A 22829-nucleotide genomic window follows, 5' to 3' on the forward strand; every position below is an offset into this window, starting at 1 on the left:
TTGCCATCAGGCAAAGGGCACACGGCACAAAGTGAACCATGGAGAGAGACCCAGGATGCTCTGTGCTCAGTTCAACTTCAAATCCTATCACTTGGAGGTTTTTACTAACTTCTTAGACATTGGAGTCTCTGCTTGTAAAGGTGGGATTGTCTGATCTATATCGCTGAGCAGTCCTGATGATTAAATGGGATATTTTTATGAAGGTGCCTGTCTCATGGTGGTAGTGTTCAGTCTGTGTGACTGGCCACGTTACTCAGAGCTTAGATAAGCAACAGGACCCAGGGAGAAAACTCTTCACAAAATCCTTTCTCCATGTCCACCATTTTTCTTAGGCTAGACCTCTCAGCTGGGTATAAACCCAGTGGGAGGGTGCTGGAGGCCTTGCCTTCGGCCCCCACCTAACATTCAGCACTGCTGTTACCATGGCAATGTCTCTCTGGCTCCAAGCTCCAATGAGAAGGTCCTAATAATTTTTGTTTTCTTACCATCTATGCCAGCCTCTTGTATTAGCATTCTAACAGCTCTAATTATTTAAATTATATTTCTGCCTTGATTTTTCTTTATGAAGTAATTTTTTTCTAAAATGAGTGCAGGTCGGGAATGAGATCCAACAAAACCTTCTTAGCAACATATCTCTGCCTTCATGCCCTGTACCTGGAGTAATACTAACCAGAGCCAAAGTGATAATCTAATGGGAACTAGAAACTGACTTGCAATTATCCATATTATCAGGACCAATATTGTTTCTCAAGAAAAAAAAAAGCCCAAATTAAAAAAAAACCCACAAAAAAAGCACAAAAGCACCCAGAAAACCCCCCAGCCGTGTTGTCGTCGTGTTGCTCCATATCTGACATGTGCTTTCTGTTTTATCTCAGGAATCCTCAATCTGGCATCTGGGGTGGTGGATTTACTTCAGTTCTATTTCCCGGAATCTTTTGATCGCCTCCCCAGGGATTCTGGCCTCTTTGATGGTCCCAAACCAACGGTCCTGGAGTCTTGCAGTGTGAGCGACTTGGCAATTTTGCTACGAGGGAACAAAAGGAAAACCCAGCCTATTGAATTCGGAGCCCACCAGGTGAGCTTCTTGGGATTGCCTGTTGTGAAATAAAAGGCAGTTTGTGGTTGAAAAAAGGCTTGGGAGGGTGAATTATTCTGTGGTGTAGAGTTCAGTAGCTCCTCTGCCAGAATGGGTAAATTTCAGCTCCAGGTGAGGGAGCAATTGTTAATATTTCAAATGGTGGACCAAATCCAGGCCAGCCACTTCTTTTTAAAGATGTTACCTGGGGCGCCTGAGTGGCTCAGTGGGTTAAGCCTCTGCCTTCGGCTCAGGTCATGATCCTGGGGTCCTGGATTGAGCCCCGCATGGGGCCCTCTGCTTGGCAGGGAACCTGCCTTCCCCCTCCACCCCCCCGCCTGCTCTCTGCCTACTTGTGATCTCTGTCTGTCACATAAATAAATAAAATCTTTTAAAAAAGAAAAAAGATGTTACCTGCCTCCCACAGAAGTTGACTGAGCTTTTCCAGATCCCTCATTGTAGAACTTGATGTTTTCTCTTTCCTACCTTCTTCTTTCTTTTCCCCCAGGTAATCCTTGTAGCTAATGAAATGGCAAAAGAGAAAATTCCAGAAGAGCTGGGGTTAGCCCTTGTGCTAACTGTGTATGAAGCAAAAGGTTTAGAATTTGACGATGTCCTCCTTTACAACTTTTTCACTGACTCTGAGGTATGTTATGCTGAATTCTTTTCACGCTGTGCATGCATATATGTATGAGCTACACTTCCGCTCTGGGAAAGAGAACGTGGAGCTGAGTAGAAGTGAGTTTGTCACAGGTACCTGTTTCCGTTCTGGAGCATCATCCATTTGGTGGGGGCTTTGTGTGCTTGGATATGGGTTTTGTCAGTGGCAGTGGGTGGTTTCCCAGTGTGTCATGGGCTGGTTCTCCCGTGCCCTGCCCTGCTCTCTTTTTCTTCTGAATGCCTGGTACCCGAGTGCCAGCTGCCAGTGTTCACTAGCTCTGTTATCCTTGACTCCCAAGGATGCTCCAGTTGGAGTGAGCTCTAAGGAGAGCTTTGCAAATGAAGGCAAGGTTAGCAGTGTCCGCCCTATGAGGACAGAACTGGGCAAGTTCAGTTCATAGAAAGAGAAAACTCCGGGAAGACAAATGAGGCTTGGTTCCTGGCCACTGGATCAGGTAATGTGGGGGATGAGGACAGCTGCCCCACCTGGGAGCTCCCTTCTGGCATGGCTTCACCACTGCTTGCGGCCCATGCAGACCATGGCAGTGAAAGAGTCCCTGGATCGACCCCCAGGACCTCCGGGCCAGCCCACCGCTTTGACTTGGCTCCTGAGTCCTTGGGATGGTCTTTCTTCCCGAGCTCAGTACATTATGGATAGAGTCACCAACTCGAGCCACTGGTTCCTTTTCACCACTGTCTTTCGGTGGGGGCTCAGGCTGGCTGCTGACTGTGCTGGGAGGTCTCCTCTGGGCACTTAGCTGGCTGTGTCCTGGTCCCTGTTGCAGACTTCCCACTGCACATGGTGCATGCTTGAAGGGGCTGTGGTTCATACTTAGGTGAGGAGCACTGTTATCTTTGACCCCTTAAAACCTGCCCAGAACTGACTATTTTAAATGGAGTCCTGATTTTTTTTTTTTTCTGGTCTTTTAAAAAAATAGGATTGCCTTGATGATACCTCTGACTAGTATTCCTATGGGTACTTCACGTTTTATAAAGTCCCTTTCCAATGCTTTGTTTCCCTTCATCCTCTACTAACCTTCTGAGGTTGTATGTATTTTCATTACCCTCATTCTACAGATAAAGCTGAGGGTCATGGAAATTAAGTAAATTGCCCATAGTCATAGTGTAGATGCCAGAGCCTAGAGACCAACTCAGATGCTCTGATTTCTCAGTTTTGCGATCTTCCTTCTATACTCCTTTCCTTTTAAAGCCCCGCATGCAAATTGGCTTCCAGAACCTTCCACGATGAGTATATCACTGCCATACCTTAAGTGCATTCCTTTTCTATTGACTTTTGCTAATGAAATCAGATGCACTTTCATTAATCCTGGAACCATTTTTATTCTCTGAGAACTAACTCTTTTTTCTCATAATACATCCATTGGTCATGGTTGGACCGAGGCTGTGCTGAAAGAGGAAGGGGTAAGACTTTGTTGTTCCTGTCCTTTATTAACTGCCAGTTGTATGCTTGTGCCAGTAAGAAGCCCGAGGAACTCTGGACTTACGGATCTGTAACTTGTGGTCGATTCTGTTTGTGAAAGAAAAATCCAGTTATTTGTCTCACCCAGAGGTCTTGACCCTGTGCTCCCAACCAATGGCCCAGTTTGTTGCATAAAATTAAAATAATCACAAGTGGAATCTTTCAGTATCATCCACTTCATCCCATGTGCACAATAAGACTTCCAAAAAGACTCCTTGTGTGGTGCTTCTTGATTCCTGGGGAATGTCATTATGCATTTCCCCCGACACAAAGCACACCCTGCATTTATCAACAGAGTCAAGACCAAAAAACATCTCGTTTCTAAATGAGAGGAAGTGCTTTAATCAAAGCAGAGGAAAGACAGGGATCACCTAAGTCTTCAGTCACCTGAGGTCTAGCTCCTCATGTTGGGTTTCCTTTGGGGTGACTGGCTGCAGGCTGCTGCATAATAATTGTATTTGACACGGGGGACAGTGGAGATCTCTTCTCCCCACCCCTGGCCTCTTCTTCCACCCTCGGTTTATGTTTCTGGAAGACATTCCCTGCATATGTGTGTGGGGGTGTTCTTATTGCCTTGGTGTGTGATTCTTCTCTTCAGAGGATTTGTTGCTCCCTGTTCAACTACACAGTTGCCAGGGGCATCTTCTGAGATGGGGAAGAGACCAAAGAATGGTTACACCAGGTCCTTCTCTTCTAGGATTTGGCTTCATTTGGGGGAGCAGCAGTCTTTCTCCCAGTCACCCCCAAACACTCCTCCTGTGGGGACTTAGAAGGGTGCTTGCCATTTACACTCAGCCTCAGTGTAAGGACTCCCAGGGGAGTCCTTTCCTTCGTACTCCTGCGTGTAGGGATAGGAGGGACTTAGAAAACCACAGCTTTTATGGGTTAATCACTTTGAGAATAGGCCCCACCAAGGTGACCTTCACAATGATCAGTCCCAATAGAAGAAGCTGGAAGACTTACACTCGTTCATTGTCAGGTGCTGTAGGCCTGTATTCTTGCTACAAATACATATACTCACTCCTCAGAGGCTATGTCTTCAAAGTACAGTGTGTTTTATTCCTGGAAACAGGTTAGTCCTGGGCCGTATGAGTTGTTTTTCCTTCTCATTCAGCAGTTTTAAAATACGTTGTGTGTGCTTTTACTAGCCCTCCCAAGGTTGGCTGGTCTGCGCCTCATGCTGTCTGCCAGGAGAGCCTTGCAAATGTCAAAATGCTTGTGTCTTTTGCCTGCCTTCCTTGGCCAGAAATTCAGGGTGTGAATGGCTTTACAAAGAGGACAGTCATAAATGTGTCCTGAAAGCTTTTTTTTTTTTTTAACTCCCAACTACTTCAATGATTACACGATTCACATCTCTTTTCAGAATACGGTGATTAATTCCATAATTGGTTAGTAGCATAACCATCCTTATTTAATAGACAGTGTTTACATTTTTAATATCAAAATAATTTTAATGTAATAATAATTTCATTAATATTAAATAAATTAGTGCTTAAAGCATTTAACCTGATACTTATTAGTTTAAGTTATGGGGTGACTTAAAGGAGGTCATGAACTGTATTCACTCCATGTTTTCATTATTCTTGAGAAGATACATTGGTGGCAAGGAGCACCATTTTATACGTGGAAAAGTAAAGGCTGAGGGGAGTTAACTAGCTACTCTCACAGGATACAGTTAAGTATGAAATCTGAAATTTCATAGGAATTCTGCCTTCTAAATACTGCATGTTTTCTGAGCATTTTAGCTTTCCCAGGGTCTGCCAACCATGGTACCAAGCCAAATCCAGCCCACTGCCTACTTTTGTATGGCCTGTGGGCTAACAGTGGTTTTTACATTTTTAAATGGTTAAAAAAAATTGAGGGAAAATAATGTTATATGACACATGAAAATTACATTAAATTCAGTTTTGTTGTTGAAAAATAATATTTTACTGGGACACACATGCCCATTCATCTACATAATTGACAATGGCTTCTTTTGCATGATAATAACAGAGTAGAGTAGTTGTGAGAGAGACCACATGGCCCACAAAACCTGAAATTTTTATCCTCTGACCTTTTTGGAAAAAAAAACTTGCCAACTTCTGGTCTACATAGTCACTGTGGTTTTGTGGTTGAGTTTAGATAAAGGGACACACGGCTAAAATACCAACTATTTGTCAAGGTTTACATTAGACACTTGACATTGATTATCTCCTTTTATTTCCAAACAAACTTGGATAGTTCTGTCATCCTCATTTTAGAGAGCAAGAAAAGGAGACGTGGAGGAAAAAAATAAACAATTTGTTTGGGATCACATAGCTAAGGAGTGAAAGAACAGAGATAAAAATGTGTTCTGTCTGTTCTCAGTCTCCTATGCACACTGTACTCCATAGCTCCTGAATTTTGTTCCATCCTTGAGTAAATAATTTAGTTAGAAAATTTTGTCATATATGTCTTAACAGCTGACACTAAGTGGCATCTCTCACACATTGTGAAAAGGGGTAAAGGACACTGGGTTCCTACCTCCGTACTGCTTGCTGAAATTCTTTAAGCAAGAAACTTCCCGGGTGTTTAGCATTCCTCTTGGAAGTGGGTGTGTGTGCCTGGCTTCTCAGCCATCTTGGCCAGCTGTCTGGGAGAGTTTCCATGGTAGCTTCCCCTTTCCCTCCCTGTGCCACCTGAGGTCCCTTCAACTGAGGTTATAGGATGGCCCCCTCCTTACAGCTGGGCTGGGGACCCCCAAGCCAGGAAAAGGGGCTTAATTTACCATGAGACTGTGTGTACAGTTGAGGGGCATATTCTATTGGTTTTTAATTTGTCATTGTTGTTCAGGCTTACAAGGAGTGGAAGATCATTTCTTCATTTACGCCTTCATCATCTGACTCCAGACAGGAAAACCAACCACTGATTGAAGTGCCCTTGGAGAAACCCAGCTCCTCCCAGGGTCGCTCTCTCATGGTGAATCCAGAAATGTACAAGGTGATTTTTTGCCATTTGTCCATATGCTTATTTGACAGGGTTGTTGGAGGGGTGTGGTCAGAAAACAAGGTTTGGATGAGAAAATGAGGTTAAAAATAGAGCCCGGTACTTGCCTGGCTTTCCTGTGCATCAACACCAGGGAGTGGAGGATGGCAGTAGGCATGGCAAGGATCTCAGTCTTTCTTTTCTCAGCAGAGAGTGGGGCTTGATGGGTGGGGCACTGTTTGAAAGTGAAAAAGGGAGGGTTGTACCTACTATTGACCTCTGGAACTCAACTCTCTTCAGAAATTTTGAAGTTGCTGACAGGGAACTCAGCTGTGAAGTCCAGGATAGTAGTTCATGGAGACTTGTACACCAGGCTTGACTGTTGTTGGGAACGAAGAAATAATTCTCTATCTTTTAAGATTCCTCTAGCTGGTCTGAAAATTAAATTGATATGAAACAGATTCACAGAAGGAAATAAAATTTAGGGGCACCTGGATGGCTCATTCAATGAAACATCGGCCTTTGGCTCAGGTCATGTCTTGGGATCGAGCCCTGCATCTGGTTCCCTGCTCAGCGGGGAGTCTGCTTCTCTCTCCCTCTGCTGTGCCCAGTGCTTCTGCTCTCTCACTCATGGTGTCTCTCTCTCTCAAATAAATACATAAAATCTTTAAAAGAAGTTAAAAAAGGAGGGGCGCCTGGGTGACTCAGTGGGTTAAAGCCTCTGCCTTTGGCTCAGGTCATGGTCCCAGGGTCCTGGGATCTAGCCCCACATCAGGCTCTCTGCTCAGCAGGGAGCCTGCTTCCCCCTCTCTCTCTCTGCCTGTCTCTCTGCCTACTTGTGATCTCTCTCTGTCAAATAAATAAATAAAAATCTTAAAAAAAATAAAAGAAGTTAAAAAAGGAAAATAAAGTTTAATTATGTATGTACAGGGAATCAACATAAACATGAGATTCCAAAAACAGGCAAAATGAGGTATTTATGTCATCCCGAACCAAGGAGAAGGGGCTAGGGATCTAGGGCTTCAAAGGGAAAGAAAGCAATTCACAAGAATATGAAAAAGATGAATGTTTGGTAAGCAAATGTTTGCTGGGCCATCCAGAAACAATGGGACCCAGAGAGGAGTTCACACAAACAGATTTTGCTGTGGTGCTTTCTGTTTAGCACCACTAGTTCATGCATACTATAGTTATCTAGGGTGATTGCTCCCTTCCTGCAGCAGGTTCTCTGTCTAAATTCTCTTAGGCAGTCAAGGGGAAGGTCAAAGGTTCTTTGTGAACCTTTTGTTTCTTAAAAATAATCAGCCTAAGATAGTCCACATGCCAAAGAGATGGCAGTCCACATTTTGGGGTGACAGATTTTTCTCCACTACACTATGAAGGGACCCAGCTTCCTTTTCCCTTCACATTGCAGCTGCCTCACTAAGAAGAAGGCCAAAGCTGAGAAGTTCTTTAGAGTTCTTGACTGATGGAGGTTGATGGAACTTGAGAGAGTGAAAACTGAACCAGTAAAATGAAAAACTTTGGGGAGAAACTACTGCCCTGGTTTTATGTCTTTTACAAAGTGCAAAACAAACAGAATAGCAATTATCAGGTTATTTCAGTAAATGCCTAGAAGGCTCTACAGAAATAAAAGTTAAATCACTGCCTAGCTATGCAAACCTCTAGGTAGCCACAAATCCACTGTTATTTTGAAATGCGCATTATTTAATTAAGTAGGGCCTCCCCATGTTCAAGTCATAACCCCCTGATATCTGCAGCCGTCAATCATGGCATAGGTCATGAGTAATTTTGTACTAATGATATGGTCATAGAAGTATATGACTGGCTTAATTTGTAAAAATAAGTTACAGTAATTGTGTAAGATGTAGCCATTGGGATAAATTGAGTAAAAGGCACATGGGACCGTTCTATATTACCTTCCTATGAACCTATGATTATTTCAAAATATAAAATTACAGCAGATCAGGGCAGTCCTGTGCTAATGTTGTACTCCCTTGCTGGAGCTTCACGTATCTTTGCTGTGGCCACAGTGAGCCTCCTGTCCCACTCACGCTTCTGCTATACTTAAATTTGGTTTCTGTATTTCACCAAAATGAGTAAGCCCACTGAAGTGTATCACGTAGAAGCTGTAGACAAATGCTCTCCGTCTTTGTCCTCAATTTAGCTCCTCAATGGAGAGCTGAAGCAACTGTACACTGCTATTACACGGGCCCGGGTTAACCTCTGGATCTTTGATGAAAACCCAGAGAAGCGGGCTCCCGCTTTCAAATATTTCATGAGAAGAAATTTTGTCCAAGTTGTAAAGACAGATGAAAATAAAGGTAAGATCTCATTAAGATATTCTGGATTTTGGATACAAAGCATGTTACTCTCATTTATATAATACCCCTCCCCCAGACAAAACAAAACAAAACAAAATAAAACAAGACATGTTACTCTCAACTTCTTACGGTGAGGTATAAAGGATATAGGTTTTGGAAAGTGCTTTCTTTCCTTTCCACATTCTTTGGAGATATGAGAGTTTGTATTTACTGCTAAGGTGTGTGGGAAAGTGTGGTTGTAATGGGATGGGGGAAGGTTAACTCCTTCAGGGAAGATCTTTTATTGGCCTTTTAAAAATGAGGGTCATGGCGGGGGCCTGGCTGGCTTAGTCTTAGTCAAGTGCATCTTGACTCTTGATCTTAGGGTCATAAGTTCAAGCCCCATGTTGTGTGTGGAGCCTCCTTAAAAAAAAATATGAGTGAGGGTCCTGGGTGAGGTTGAGAAGAAATAGGCTCTGTTGGGGGAACACAAATTGCTACAGTCTTTGGACAGTTGACTGGCAAGATCTGTCAAAGAAAAATGTGCTGGGTTAAAAGTGACCCAGCAACCTGTTTCCAGCAACCTATCCTAGAGATGTTCTTGTGTAAAATCTCAAAGATACATGCACATTGAGTGTTCCTCACAGCCCCACTTGTAATTATAAGCAATTAAAATGACCTAAGTGTCCATTAGTGAGGAACTGTTCATGGTGGCTGCTCTGGTCCTAGGACTGGTGAATGCAGGTTGTTGAGGATATAGGGACACTTTTACTTTTCCCCTTCTGTGCTGTTTGTAACGTTTAAAAAGCCAAACCAATATTGTGTGTTGTTTTGATCACTTCCAGAGGCTGGCTAATTAAAAAATGGAGTGAAGATCTCCTGATAGGATAACTCGCAGAGAAGTCATCAGCCCTTCATAAAGGAGAAAATTGTTGTCTTTGTGAGTTAGCTGTTAAGTTGGCTCCTCCAGGCCGCAGTTAATTTCTCTGTGGATGGGGGAAAGTGCAGGGCTCAGCCACTGTGCAGAGATCTGCTGTTTTCCTGAGCATTTTCTGGCCAGTTTTATGGAGACTATTTCTGGTTGCAGCCAATGGCTCAGCCTGTGTCCAGGGTTAGCTGTTCTGTTTCTCGGCCCTGGCTGTTAGGTGTAATGGGGAAATTTGAAGTCTTGGAATGAAGAAACCCTAGCTTCTCATTAGAACTTTCCACCTGTGCAGGCATGTGACCTTGTCCAGGCCTCTTTCCTCGCCCCCGGGCTTCACTTCTTCAACAAAAAGCTTTGGGGTGGGGGGGGGGCGTGGTGCTGGCTTGCTGTGGTCATTCTTAATCTTCCCTGTGGTGCCTACTCCTTTCATCCCCAAAGTAGATTCTGGCACCTATTATAAGAGATCATCAAAATAGACAATTTTCTTGCATTTAAAGATTCCGAATGAAACAAGGTCACAATTTATTTTCTGTCTTGGTAGTGTTAAGAACACCAGTAAAAGGACAATCTTAAGTGTGTTGTTAAGTTGCACATGGTAGTCTTGAGAAAATCTGTTTCTGCAGTGCAGGGGGAGCTGGGGATGAGCATTGCAACTGTGTAACTTGGGTGTCTTTATCATCGTGCTGGTAGCATTCACCCGCCCTATGAGGAGATACTGGGGAGCTCCCTGTGAGGACAGAATGTCACCAGAGCACAGATAGCAACACACAGAGTCAGGACAAGACGCCGCAGAGTCATCTTTTTTTTTTTTTTTAATTTTTTATTTATTTTCAGCGTAACAGTATTCATTGTTTTTTCACCACACCCAGTGCTCCATGCAATCTGTGCCCTCCCTAATACCCACCACCTGGTTCCCCCAACCTCCCACCCCCCGCCCCTTCAAAACCCTCAGGTTGTTTTTCAGAGTCCATAGTCTCTCATGGTTCACCTCCCCTTCCAATTTCCCTCAACTCCCTTCTCCTCTCCATCTACCCTTGTCCTCCATATTATTTGTTATGCTCCACAAATAAGTGAAACCATATGATACTTGACTCTCTCTGCTTGACTTATTTCACTCAGCATAATCTCTTCCAGTCCTGTCCATGTTGCTACAAAAGTTGGGTATTCGTCCTTTCTGATGGAGGCATAATACTCCATAGTGTATATGGACCACAACTTCCTTATCCATTCATCCATTGAAGGGCATCTTGGTTCTTTCCACAGTTTGGCGACCATGGCTATTGCTGCAGAGTCATCTTTGCACACAGTGCTGCAGGGCACGGCAGAGGGCTGACAAGGAGGGTTTTGCGCCCTCTAAAGGAAGCTGTCGTGTCTGCCTGGTTGCCTACCTTGATATCCATGGGCTGGGGTATCCTGGACCACTTCAGCCCAGATTTGACTGAATTTCATGCTGGTAGTCAGATTTCCAGGTCCCTCTTGCAGCCGAGGCTGAGAAACTGAAGAGAGGGCTGACCACGGCTGTTGATGCTCAGGGGAGCTGCAGGAGGGGTGACTGATCTAGTCGCCAACAGGCTAGTGTGACAGCGGAAGGGCCTGACAGCTGGTGGTTGTGACAGTCTGTGTCCACCAATGGGGACGTGTCACATTGCTTACCCTGAGGGCAAAGTCTGCACGTTTGAAAATACTGCAGAACCCTGTCACCTTGTTCCTTGCTAAAACCCCTGTGTGGGAGTTTGCTAAGAGCCACGTGGCTTTGGATTTTCTAGGAGGAATTAGAATATTCTGTCTTCTAATCTGTCACCATAGGAGAGGAAGTTCAAAAACTGAGCAATATCCTTTCTTATCCCTGACTCCTCCTTCCGAAGCCCACAACGACCTGGCTTGGTAAGCTAAAATCCATCTTAAAATGAATCCTGGCAAGACAACACAGGTGTATTTGTTTGCTTGGGCTGCCGTAATAAAGCGTATTGTCTTACAGTACTGGAGGCAAGACGGCCACGATCAAGGTGTCAGCAGATTTGGTTTCTTCTGAGGCCCCTCTCCTTGGCTTGTAGATGGCTTTTCTTCCGTGTGAGCCCCTGGTGTCTCTTTCTGAGTGTGTTAATCTCCTCATCTCGTAAGGACATAGATTGGACTAGGATTCACTTGAATGGCTTTGTTATAACTTCATCACAATTTTAAAGCCCCTGCCTCCAAACATTCTGAAGCATTGAGGTTTAGGGCTTCAATGTACGCATTTTTTTGGTGGGGGAAGGGGGCAAACTTCAGCCCATAATGACAAGTTTAAGGGAATAAACACCTAGAGAAGCAAACCCACTCTTCTTTTTTCTTTTTAGACTTGGATGACAGCATGTTTGTTAAGACCTCCACACCTGAGGAGTGGATCGCGCAAGGAGAGTATTACGCTAAGCACCAGTGCTGGAAGGTAAGGGGAGGCGGAGGTCTTTGTGACTGGTGACTTCATCTGGCCTCACAGGCTGGTTTTCCACCACCATGCTTGTCACCAGGAGAGGGTGAAGGCTGTGGTGCTTGTGCTGCTTCTTCAGAAACATCAGGCCACCCTGCGATGAGGAGAGCTCCCTGTCCAGCTCCTTCTGCAGGGCAAGCATGATAACCCTTCACTGTGGCCGAGGGCCAGCTGGACTGCCACGAAAATGGAGGGTCACAGCCTCTGGCCTGCTGACAGAGCCTTCTGCTTATTTTTTTTCTCTCCTGTGCTCTGTGTTTAAACATCTTTGCTGCCATCCCACTGCATTTTAAAATAGTCACAGATTGGCCATTTGTTTTTCAAATTGATCCGTTGATCTGACATGGACTTGACTCCCAAGTTGAGTCTGGTGAGCAGGGATTAAGCTTTAACTCTAGACTGAGTTGACCAGTCTCAGCCACAGGCCACCCTCGTGAGCTTGCACAGCCTTCTTCTGGCCAGCGTTCCCTCTGCCGGTCCTCTGGAAACAGTGAAACCAGCGCGAAGAGCCCCATCCCTCTCCCAACCATCCGCATCCCTGCACATCCCACAGTTCCGTGGCATGTGTGCTTCCCAGGACACGGTGGTGACGAAGTCTCCACCTGCCTGGCACAGACAATTCCAGCTCAACAAACTCATCCTGGGACCTGTCTCCTTCCAGTTCTTCCTTGTGTCACCTTCCTTGTGTAACCTAATGACTGACGCAGTGCCAAGCTGCCCGTTCCCCTGGGCAGCATACCAGGCAGGGCTGAAGGGAGGACTCTTTCCTTCTCGTAGGTCTCTTTCTTGATCGTGAAGTCCCCTGTGGACTTCTCCTACATTTCACTGCTTGGTACTAGGTCACGTGCCATGCCTGTTGCAAGGCAGTCTGGGAGAGCAGTGCCATCCTGCAGTTTCAGCCCTTCATGGGAGGGAGGTCCTGCCATCACGCAAGGGAGGGAGCGGGGAGTGCTGCAGGTGGTTAACCAACAGCCCAGTTTAGCGGAATGGCTTCAGTAGTCTCAGCCAGGGGACCCATGTCTGAACTCTGTAACCAGTCAGCAAGCAGGTCTACTTCTGGGGCTTGGTGGGCTCTTGGCTTGGATGATGGGGGTGAATGGGGCTCCTGAATCACGTGATTCATCCTCCGGCGGGTGAGCCTGGGCTTGTTCACCTGATGCCCCAGCAGCATTCAAAGGGCAGAGGAGCACAGGGGGCTCCCTGATACCTGGCCTCGGAGCTGGCCCTGTGTCGCTTCTGCTACATTCTGTTGGCCAGAGCAGGTCACAGCCCAGATCTGAAGGGGGGGGGCACATAGGCAGCATTCTTGTTGGGAGAAGCTGCAGAATTACACAGTAAAGGGGAGTGGGTGGATACAGGGAGGACAGAAAGACTGTCGCCACCTTGCAACCAGTCCCAAGGGGTGAGAAAACAGAATGCACATTGTTGTGTATTTGGGTGTGTCGGCAATTGTTTCCATAAGTCCGTAGTGTTTACCTGCTGGAGGCTGACAGAGCTCTGAAACTTTATTCGCTGCCCATCCTTGTTATAACTTGGCTGCTGTTATAAAACCAAGATCCTTTTCGGGGAGGGAAGGGAGGGATAGTATGGCAGCAGGTATGGATATGAAATTGGAAAACTAGATAGCCTTTCCCTTTATTCCCCTCAGAACACTGTTGGTGTTAACCCATACGTGTTGCCCATGGGTTTCCAATTCTTTATCTCTTTAAAAAGGCCTTTTGAAGGTTTGAGTCTAAAATCTTTCTATAGGAGTTGGCACGGATGAGAATGTTATAAAAAGCCTTCTCCTCACCTGATTTTATTTTGACTCCAGTAAGGGACTTCAGGACTCAGGGGATTTATTGAGGTTTTGGCTGCCTGTCAGTGAACATTCCAGAACCACCATACAAATGGCAATCACTTGAGATTCATTCAATAAATTCCTGTTGGACTGTGGGCCAAACATTGTGTTTAGGTTGCAGAGATGTGATGGTGAGTCGGACAGACACTCAGAAGGGTGTCCAGCTCTAGTTGTTGTAGGTATCACATGGGAGAGACTAGCTGCCTCTAGAACCACTTGTTCTGAACAGGGAGGCCAGGGAAAGCTGCTCTAAGTAGGAGCCTAGAACTGAGGCCTATAGGATGGATGAAGTTAACTGGGCAGAGAAGGGGTGGAAGAGCATTTCAATCAGAAGGACTAGCATGTGCTAAGGTCCTGTGGTGGGAAAGAGTGTGGCACAGGTCATGGGAATGTAAGGAGGTCCATGAGGCTGGGGAAGCTGAAGCAAAGAGCCCAAGGGAACAAGATGTCATATTCTCTACTTAATCCTTCCCCTGCCCACACTGAGACCTAATCTTTACATGCTGGACCAAGTGTGACTTTCTGTCCTCCAGCCTGTGCTTTGAGACATGGTGTCAGCGTTCCTGCTTTAGAAGAGCAGCTTTCCGCTGGCAGGAATGGGGATCCAGTCAACATTCCTGTGATGCCCATCTGCCCACCTTCTACTTGCTCAACACAGACCTGCATGAGCCAGGGATCTAGCCAGTTATCTTCTGGAATGTGTGGTGACATCATCTCCGTCCCCATCTCTACCCCCATTTCTGTGCTGCGGCTGTTCTACCAACACTGTTGGTTAGCCAATGTAGTTACTGATTAGAGAAAAGCTGTGTGGGGCCCAGAAGAGCCACTGGGTGACTTTAGGCCCGTGGGTCCATGTATACAATGAGAAGAATGAAACTTCTCACACACGGCTACTGGAAGATTAAGTGAAGGTGTTAATTATGGCAGCTTATAAAAATATATCCCGTATTGCTTTTCCATGGATTCTAGGCACTTTCAAGATTTTATTTATCTGAGAGAGAGAGTGCATGCATGTGCACATGAGTGGGGATGGAGGGACAGAGGGAAGAAGAGAAGCAGGCTTCCTGCTGAGCAGGGAGCCCAATGCAGGGCTCCATCCCAGGACCCTGAGATCATGACCTAAGGCAAAGGCAGATAGATGCTTAACCGACTGAGCCACCCAGGCACCTCTCTGGGCGTGTTCAAAAGGAACCTTTGAGTGGAAAGTATTCACTGGTAATATTACTGGGTTTTAGCCTGTGGGGCCTTTTTTTTTTTTTTTTAATTTAAGCTCATCAGCACATTCCTGCTTCTCCACCTCAGGCTTGGCTGGAGTGAGACGCATTGCCTTGTCCGTGCAAACATGGCACGTGTGCTTTAACCCTTGTTCTGTATGTCACCTCCATTCCCTTGCTGGGAATCAAGACTTTTTGCCCGTTTTAGGTCGCAGCCAAGTGTTACCAAAAAGGAGGTGCATTTGAGAAGGAGAAGCTGGCGCTGGCCCACAACACCGCCCTGAACATGAAATCCAAGAAAGTCAGCCCCAAGTAAGAGTCCCCGGGGGTCATCTCAGGGCTGCTCCGGTGAGATCAGCTGGTGGGATCTGTTGGGGCTAGGTCACCATTCGGTGCGTACTCTGTTTTCTCTCCCTCCTCCAGGGAGAAGCAGGTGGAGTACTTGGAACTGGCCAAGACCTATCTGGAATGCAAGGAGCCAAAGCTGTCTCTTAAGTGCCTGAGCTATGCCAAGGAGTTCCAGCTGTCCGCCCAGCTGTGTGAGAGGCTGGGGAAGGTAAGGACCCAGCCCGTGCTGCCGCTGGGAGAACTGGGCTCCCTCAGCCCCTGCTTGTGTCAGGGAAGGGCTCCAGGCCTCGCAAGAGGGAAAGGTCGGCTCTGAGGACTGTAGGGCAGCCATTCTCTGTCCACTTGCCGGAGCATTTACATAGCTCCAAAGATGTGTGTGCACATGCATGTCCACACCGGTGTGGATATTTCCACCTGATATTAATCACAGGGAGGCCAGCTCTTCAAATCAGAGGGGAGGTGGGTTTTGGGATATTTCTGCCTTCCTATCCTCCACGTTCGGTCTGGAGTCTGCCTGCGTGAATGGCCTGGCATTGACATGGCGGTTTTTCTGTGTTCTCTGCAGTTGCTCTAGATCTGTGCCAACCAATCTGGCAGCCACTCGCCACGTGTTGCTATTTAACTTATCACTTAAGTTAATTAAAATGTAATAAAATTACAAATACTGTTCCTCAGTCTCACGAGCCACACTTCAGGTGCTCATTGTTAACAGAATATTTCCATCATTGCAGAAAGCACAGTCTAAAACATAGCTATTCACGGAGTGGCTGGCAGGCTGGTGGTGGGCCACAGATTTTTATTTGTCTGCAATGAGATGAACACTGAAGATGAAAGTAACCAGTGAGAGACTGTTACAGCACTTTGGCATTGCCATAACATGCAAGTGGTGATGATTTTTTTAGCGATTCCTTTGTCTTTTTTATCGTTGAGCTATAATCGGCATGTAAGATGCTATCGGTGAGAGGGGTACAACACAATGATTTGATATGTGGATGTTTTGTGAGGTGATCACTGTAGTAAGTTTCTTTAACATCCATCACTATACAGAATTACAAAGTTTTTTTTTCTCTTGTGATGAGATCTTTTAAGATCTATTCTCTTAGTAACTTTCAAACAGACAAGACAGTGTTAACTATAGCCACCATGCTGTACCCCACACGATTCATTTCCAGTGTATCAGTTGTGAGGGACTGGAGGTGTAGAGCTCAGTGGCTTGAAAACCTGTGCTCTAGAAAGCCCAGCTGGGGCTGCTGCATCCCCCCACCCCCACTGCTGTAGGGGCTTTATGTCCCTCCAGGAGGGGGTAGGTTTCCACATCTCTCTGTGAAATGTATTAGCTCCTGGATCCTCAGAGCACCCTGGATATTGGGTGGAGTGGGGGTGGCACCTGCTGAGGACTTTGAAATGTGGCCCCAAGTCTGTTTAAAGACCATAAGGTCCTCCTGGTACTGCCTGCCCTGCCCCATGTTTATTAGGGGATGTGACTTGTTAGGCTGTGGGAGATGGGGATGGGATATAGGGATTTCAGGGTGGATGGGAGTTTGGGTCCTAAGATTCTAGGAACTAGGGTTGCCTCCAACCTTACCATATTCCCTAGCTGCCAACCCTTGCGTTTCCCATGCCACCACCTGGACCCTAAGTGGTGAAAGCTACAGGGAAGCAGACTAAGCCTTTTCTTCCCCTTTTTACCCACCAGCGCCCGCCACGACTGAGTCAGAGATTTCCTCCTTACTCGCAATTCCCACCTGCCTCCCCCAGCCTGGCAAGCTCTTCCTCAGAAAGTAGGAGGCATGGGGACCAAGAAACCATAAATACAGCCTATGTTCCTTTTCTAGGGACTTCAGTGCCTTCAAAATGTGGAGGCCATTCTGCTCCTGGAAACACAGCCTTCCTTGTTTCCTTCCCCTTCCACGGGCTTAACCTCGGGTGGCAGGTCTTCTCTTTCCTCTCCCACATATGTTCTAGCAGCTTCAAGCCCCACCCAGGGGACGGTCTCATTCCTTTCTTTGCCTAGGCTCCTCCCTGGAGGGGGGTCCAACCTGAGCCAGCGTCAAGTGGTCCTCCCACCAAACTAACCACCATGGTTCAGGTTGATCAGTTTGGCAGCAGCCTTTATCAACATCCTCAGACCAAATCGCCTCTGTATCCCCAGCTCCCCCATGTGTGCTACCCCCACAAACAAATGTTTTGTGAGGGGGCCCTGGAGGTGCAAGCCTTTTTTTCCCCCAGGGATTCCTTTGTGTCACCTGCTTATTGCCTCTTTCCTGAGAGTAACATGGTTTCCCTGGAAACCTCCTAAGGCCCTTGCTCAGGATGGCAGGTGGGGACCCCTCCTGTCGGGAGCAGAGCGTGCAGAGCAGGGGAATTTCTTTGAGCCATCCTGCTGCTCTCTCTCTGGTTGGGCACATGCTTGGCACCTACGACGGCGTGCATTCCCACTTGGGGTTTTCCTTCTGAGTAATCAGCATCGTCAGGAGAGGACGAGAGATGGGGTGGTAGGTGCTCTATTTCTGGGATTGTATTCTTGTGGCTGCGATGGGCCTAGATGCTCCCTGCTCTGTTAGGTCTCTGGACACAAAAGAACCTCATGCTTGAATCTTCTTTGTATTTTGGCACTTGGTGTAGATTGTCCAGAAAAATAAAAGCCAGGTAAGATTTATTAAAGGGCCTGGTGTATGTGTTTTGTCTTGTTTCGTTTGGATTTTGTTTTCTCTTTGGACGTCAGGTGCCGCTAGTTAGAATTATGAAATGAAATATTCAGCAAAGAGATGGGCCCTTACTGGGTGCCGGGCACTGTGGGTGCTCAGTGGCCAGCAGGTGGCAGCAGAGGGGCCCCGGCCTTGAGAGAGCTTCCCTTCCTCGTGGGGGAGAGGGATGACAGATTTGACAGACTAGCATAGGAGATGCCAGGGCTGATGAGGCTAGGTAACTAGGTGAGGGGAGAGAGGTGTCAGGTGCTGCTGTTTTAGGCAGGGGGAGAGCAGAGAGCTGCCTTTTTTTCTTTGTTCTTTTTTTAAAATTTAAATTCTAGTTCGTTGACATGCAATTCAATATTGGTTTTAGGAGAAGAGTTCATTGGTTCGTTATTTACTCATAACACCCAGTGCCCATCATCACAAGTGCCCTCCTTAATACCCATCCCCCATCAAGCCCATCCCCCACCCACCTCCTTCCAGCAATCCTCAGTTTGTTCTCTGTAGTTAAGGGATCTGCCTTTTGAGCAGAGACTGGGAGAAAGGCAAGAGCCCGCCAAGGTGGGAGCATGTGGGAGAGCTTGAAGAACAGCAAGGAACAGCTGGTTGGGCTAGCGCAGAGTGAGTGGGTAGAAGTGGTAAAATGAGACAGAGAGGGTGGCAGGAGCAAATCAGGTAGGGCCTCGACATCCGTGGTAGGGACTGGATTTTGTTCATATGTGACAAGGAGCCAGTGGAAGGTTCTGACTGCAGGAGCAATATGGAGCTCATTGTTTGGATGCTCTGGGTAGAGGTCTGTAGGCAGCAAGAGTAGAAGTAGACAGGCCAGTGGGGAGCAGTGGCCGAGGCTGGATGATATGGCTTGGATTGCCATGAGGGTGGTGGAGGTGGTGGGAAGGGAATTTGGAGAAACATTGGGAGAGCCAAGCATAAAGGATTGCCCGAGGGCTGGTGGAACTGTGGGAGGAAGAGTGGTATATAATTTTGTGTCCATGGCAAACCCACTGGTGGTTTTTTTCTGTTCATCCTCTTCCTCTTCATGGCTGGTGTCCGTTCCCATTCTCTCCTCACTGGCAGCCATTCCAGTGCATTTAATATGGGACCCCCATTTGCATGCATAATTGAAGAGCAGATAGTAATTTTTCTATACATACTTATTTTAAGCTTGTTTAAATGGCATATTTTCCTGGTTTGTTTTGCTTTGTTTTGTTCCACGCCCTGCTTTAGTGTTAAGGTCTGGCCAGGTTTTGGAACCCTGATAGTTTTCTTCAATGGGCATCCCTGCGTTTGACTTACACATTTCCCTAGTGGTGAATGTCCAAGTTGCCACCAACTTCCGGCTGCCACATACAGCACTGCACCTCCTTCCAGTCCTGGGTACAGCTTGAACTGGCCTTGCTGGCCCTAGAGTATGCATGTACTTAATTTCACTAAGTGAAGGTGGAAGCCACTTTTCTTTCTAGAACAGCTGTGCCAGTTTGTGCATTGGGATTCCAGGTGCCCCACCTTCTTGACCACATTCAGTGGGTTCTGATTTTTCTAATTTTGGCAAACTTCATGGGTGTATCTCACTGTGGTTTCAATTTGCATTTCTTTACTAATGAGGTTGAGCATCTTTATTGATTTGTTAGTCATTCAAATTTCCCCCCAACATGACCTGCCACTTTATATCCTTTGCCTAGTTTTCTTTTGGGTTTCCAGGAGTCTTTTTCTTGTGGTTGTAGGAATTCATTTAATGTTCTAGACCTGTCCAGTCTAATATAGTAGCCATTAGCCACAGGTGAAAAATAAGGTTAAAACTGATGAAAATGAAACGAAATAAAAAATTTGGTTCCTCAGTTATGCTATCCACATTTCATGTGCTCACTATTCACATGTGGCTAGTGGCTACCATATTGGCTAGCATAGATGTAGAACATTTCCATCTTCATGGCAAGATTTATTTGACGATGCTGATCTAAGGTGTTGATGTTTGCCTTTTCTCTGTTAACTTTATTTCACATGCCCTTTGTTCAACAGTTGTGATGTAATCGAATCCATCAGTTTTTCCCCTGAAGTTTGAGTGTTTTGGGTTTTGTTGAAGACTTTTTTTACCTCAGGGTCACAAAGATATTCTCATACATTTTCTTCTAATAGCTCTCATATTTAGATCTTTGACCTATCTGAAGGTTAAATTTGTGTGTGGTGTGAGGTTGGGATTTAACTTTGTTTTTCTCTCTATAACAAATTTGTTTTCCTAATATTATCTATGTCTTAGTGTTTTCGCTGGATCCTAACAAATAGCAGACATCATTATTCATGATGTTGGTTTATTTTTAAGATAAAAAGTTATGCTATGAATACTCTAAGAGTATGTTTTACTCTGTCCTAGATAAGAGATGCTGCCTGTTTCTATAAGCGAAGCCAGTGCTACAAAGATGCTTTCAGATGCTTTGAGCAGATTCAGGAATTCGATCTAGCACTTAAAATGTACTGCCAAGAGGAGCTTTTTGAAGAAGCTGCTATCGCAGTGGAAAAGTAGGTAGTTTTATTCTCTCCCTTCCTCCACCCTGCTCCCTCCCTCCCACTGCCCCACTGGGTCAGCCTGCCCTGGATGGTGTTATCCTGCTCTTCTCAAGTGGCTTGCCAAAGTCGTCCTTCTTCCACTTGAGTGGTGGCATCAGTACTGGATGCTCCTTGGAGAGCATCTATCGGAGCTGGAGCTCCTTGAAGGCAAGAGCCAAGCCTAAAGGACTAACTGAGGAGCTGAATGGGAAGTGTGGGAGGAAAAAGAGTGGAATATAATCTTCTTTTCACAGCAAACGCATCATTGGTTTTAGTTTGTTTATCCTCTTTCTCTTCATGGCCATTCTTCATTCTGGTTCTCTCCTCATTGACAGCCATTGCAGTGCATTTAGTATATGTACTCTTAGTATATGTATATTTCATATACTCTACTCTTTTCATAAACTTCGACACTGTGTGATGAGGAGGGGAGTAGAAGATGAACGGTTTGTTACAAGTGTGTACGTAACACACATGGTGCTTAATGATGGTTCTGTCCTCTCCACTTTTACCTGCTGAGTTCACAGTTTTACTGACTGGATAGATACAGGTAAGAGCACTAGTGGGCCATCAGGATTTTGCTTCACTACAATCTACTGGCAGATCCTCAGCCATGCATTCATACCTATGTGTATGAAATGTATGAACACATACCCTCATAAGTTTTATACTTGACCCACTGGAGGCCTTCTTGAACCTTTAGCCCAGTTCATATTCCAAAGGTGAAGTGGAGATGGTGGGGTTCATGGTTGACAAGGAATACAGAAACAGCATGCTGTTGATGCCCCCTAGGAGGTCTTCCTGGTGTATGGGACAGCTAGAATCAGAGTCTGCTAGTCTGCATTTCTGTTTAGCAGGAGTTTGAGTCCTCTCTCAGCTCCTGGGAAAACAGTGTGTGGGTTGGTTCTACTTTTTTTTTTTTTTTTTTGCTTTCTACCAAATTATACATATGACAAAATGAACATATCTTACCTAGATGTTCAAACTTCAGATTTTTATTTTCTAAGTCAGCTTTTATTAAAGTATAATATATATTCAAAAAGGTACACATAATTCTCACAAAATTAATATACTTGCGCAACAAGTACCTCAATAAAGGTACTTAGTATCTTGAGTTTTATTTTTTTTTATTTTTGGAAATGGAAAGTAGGCGTTCAGGGCCATGGCTGGTAAATGAGCATATTCTTCTATCCAGGTCTTTGGTACCATTATATATGGGATATATGTAATGGCTGTGTAACTGTAACGAAATGCCACACATTGGGTGGCTTAAATGACAGAAATTTATTTTCTCCCACTTTTGGAGGCTAGAAGTCTCAGATCAAGGCTCTGACCAGCTGGGCTACTCCTAAGGGCTCTTTCCATGGCTTGCAGATTGCTGACTTCTCCCTGTGTCCCCATGCAGCCTTTCCTTGGCTCTTAAAGAGATGAGAACACCAGAGAACTCACTTTCTGGTGTCATCTTCTTTTAAAAAAAATTAATTTATTTTTGTGTGCATGGGTGAGGGGAGGGGCAGAGGGAGAGAGAGAATCCTCAAGCAGGGCCCCCCTGCTGAGCATGGAGGCTGATGTGGGGCTGGATCCCATGACCCTAAGATGACCCAAGCCTAAACCAAGAGTCAGATGCCCAAACAACTTAGCCACCCAGGTGACCCTCTCTGGAGTCTTCTTCTAAGGACACCACTTCTGTTGAATCAGGACACCACGCCTGTAACCTCATATAACCTTAGCTACTTTCTTAGAGATCCCATCTCCAAATACAACCACACTGGGAGTTGGGGCCTGAATGTATGAATTTTAAGGGACACAAACTATCAGTCCATAATAGGATGCGAGCTGTGACATTTATTGGGTACCCAGTTATCAGGGTGCTATGCAGTGGTGGGGGGAGTAATTGACCAGGCCAATTCCCTTGTGAGTTCATATGACATGACAAAACCGACTGGGAACTTTTTTTTTTTTTTTTAAGAAAAAAGAAACTTTTAATTAGTTATTTAACCTTCTGTCCTCAGTTTTCCAGAAGAACCTTAAATACTCACAGATTTTCTCCAGAAACATCTTTTTTCTTTCTTTTTTTTCAGCTTTATTGAGGTATACAACTGAGAGTTTCTAATGATGTGTTGAGTTGAGATCTAAGTGTAATCTGAGTATTAACTGAAGCCTCACACTAGATCTATTTAAGTGTCTTTTGAACACCATGCATACTGGGTGTAGAATTCAATTGCTACTTGGCCTGACTCAAAGTGTTTTAAGGACACTTTAAATTTGAAAAGAAAATACCTGGGTAGTTCTTTATACTTGCTAAAACTATTCCTCACTCCATCAGCCAATGCTCAC

At 45.5% G+C, this 22829-nt stretch overlaps 1 protein-coding gene across 2 annotated transcripts in view; it reads left to right on the top strand.

Moving 5' to 3' along the window:
* The window catches only part of TRANK1 (tetratricopeptide repeat and ankyrin repeat containing 1), a 98509-nt gene that overhangs the window by 68133 nt on the left and 7547 nt on the right, over positions 1-22829 (top strand). For both annotated transcript variants that reach the window (XM_080801146.1, XM_080801147.1), the window contains exons 14-21: positions 876-1075; positions 1584-1721; positions 6030-6176; positions 8326-8482; positions 11723-11811; positions 15116-15219; positions 15331-15463; positions 20320-20465. In XM_080801146.1, coding sequence (XP_080657272.1) covers positions 876-1075; positions 1584-1721; positions 6030-6176; positions 8326-8482; positions 11723-11811; positions 15116-15219; positions 15331-15463; positions 20320-20465 — 1114 coding nt within the window. The remainder of the gene's footprint in view (positions 1-875; positions 1076-1583; positions 1722-6029; positions 6177-8325; positions 8483-11722; positions 11812-15115; positions 15220-15330; positions 15464-20319; positions 20466-22829) is intronic.

The sequence above is a fragment of the Martes martes genome (genome assembly GCF_963455335.1).
Source record: "Martes martes genome assembly, chromosome: 1".
In the NCBI taxonomy this organism is placed as follows: domain Eukaryota; kingdom Metazoa; phylum Chordata; class Mammalia; order Carnivora; family Mustelidae; genus Martes; species Martes martes.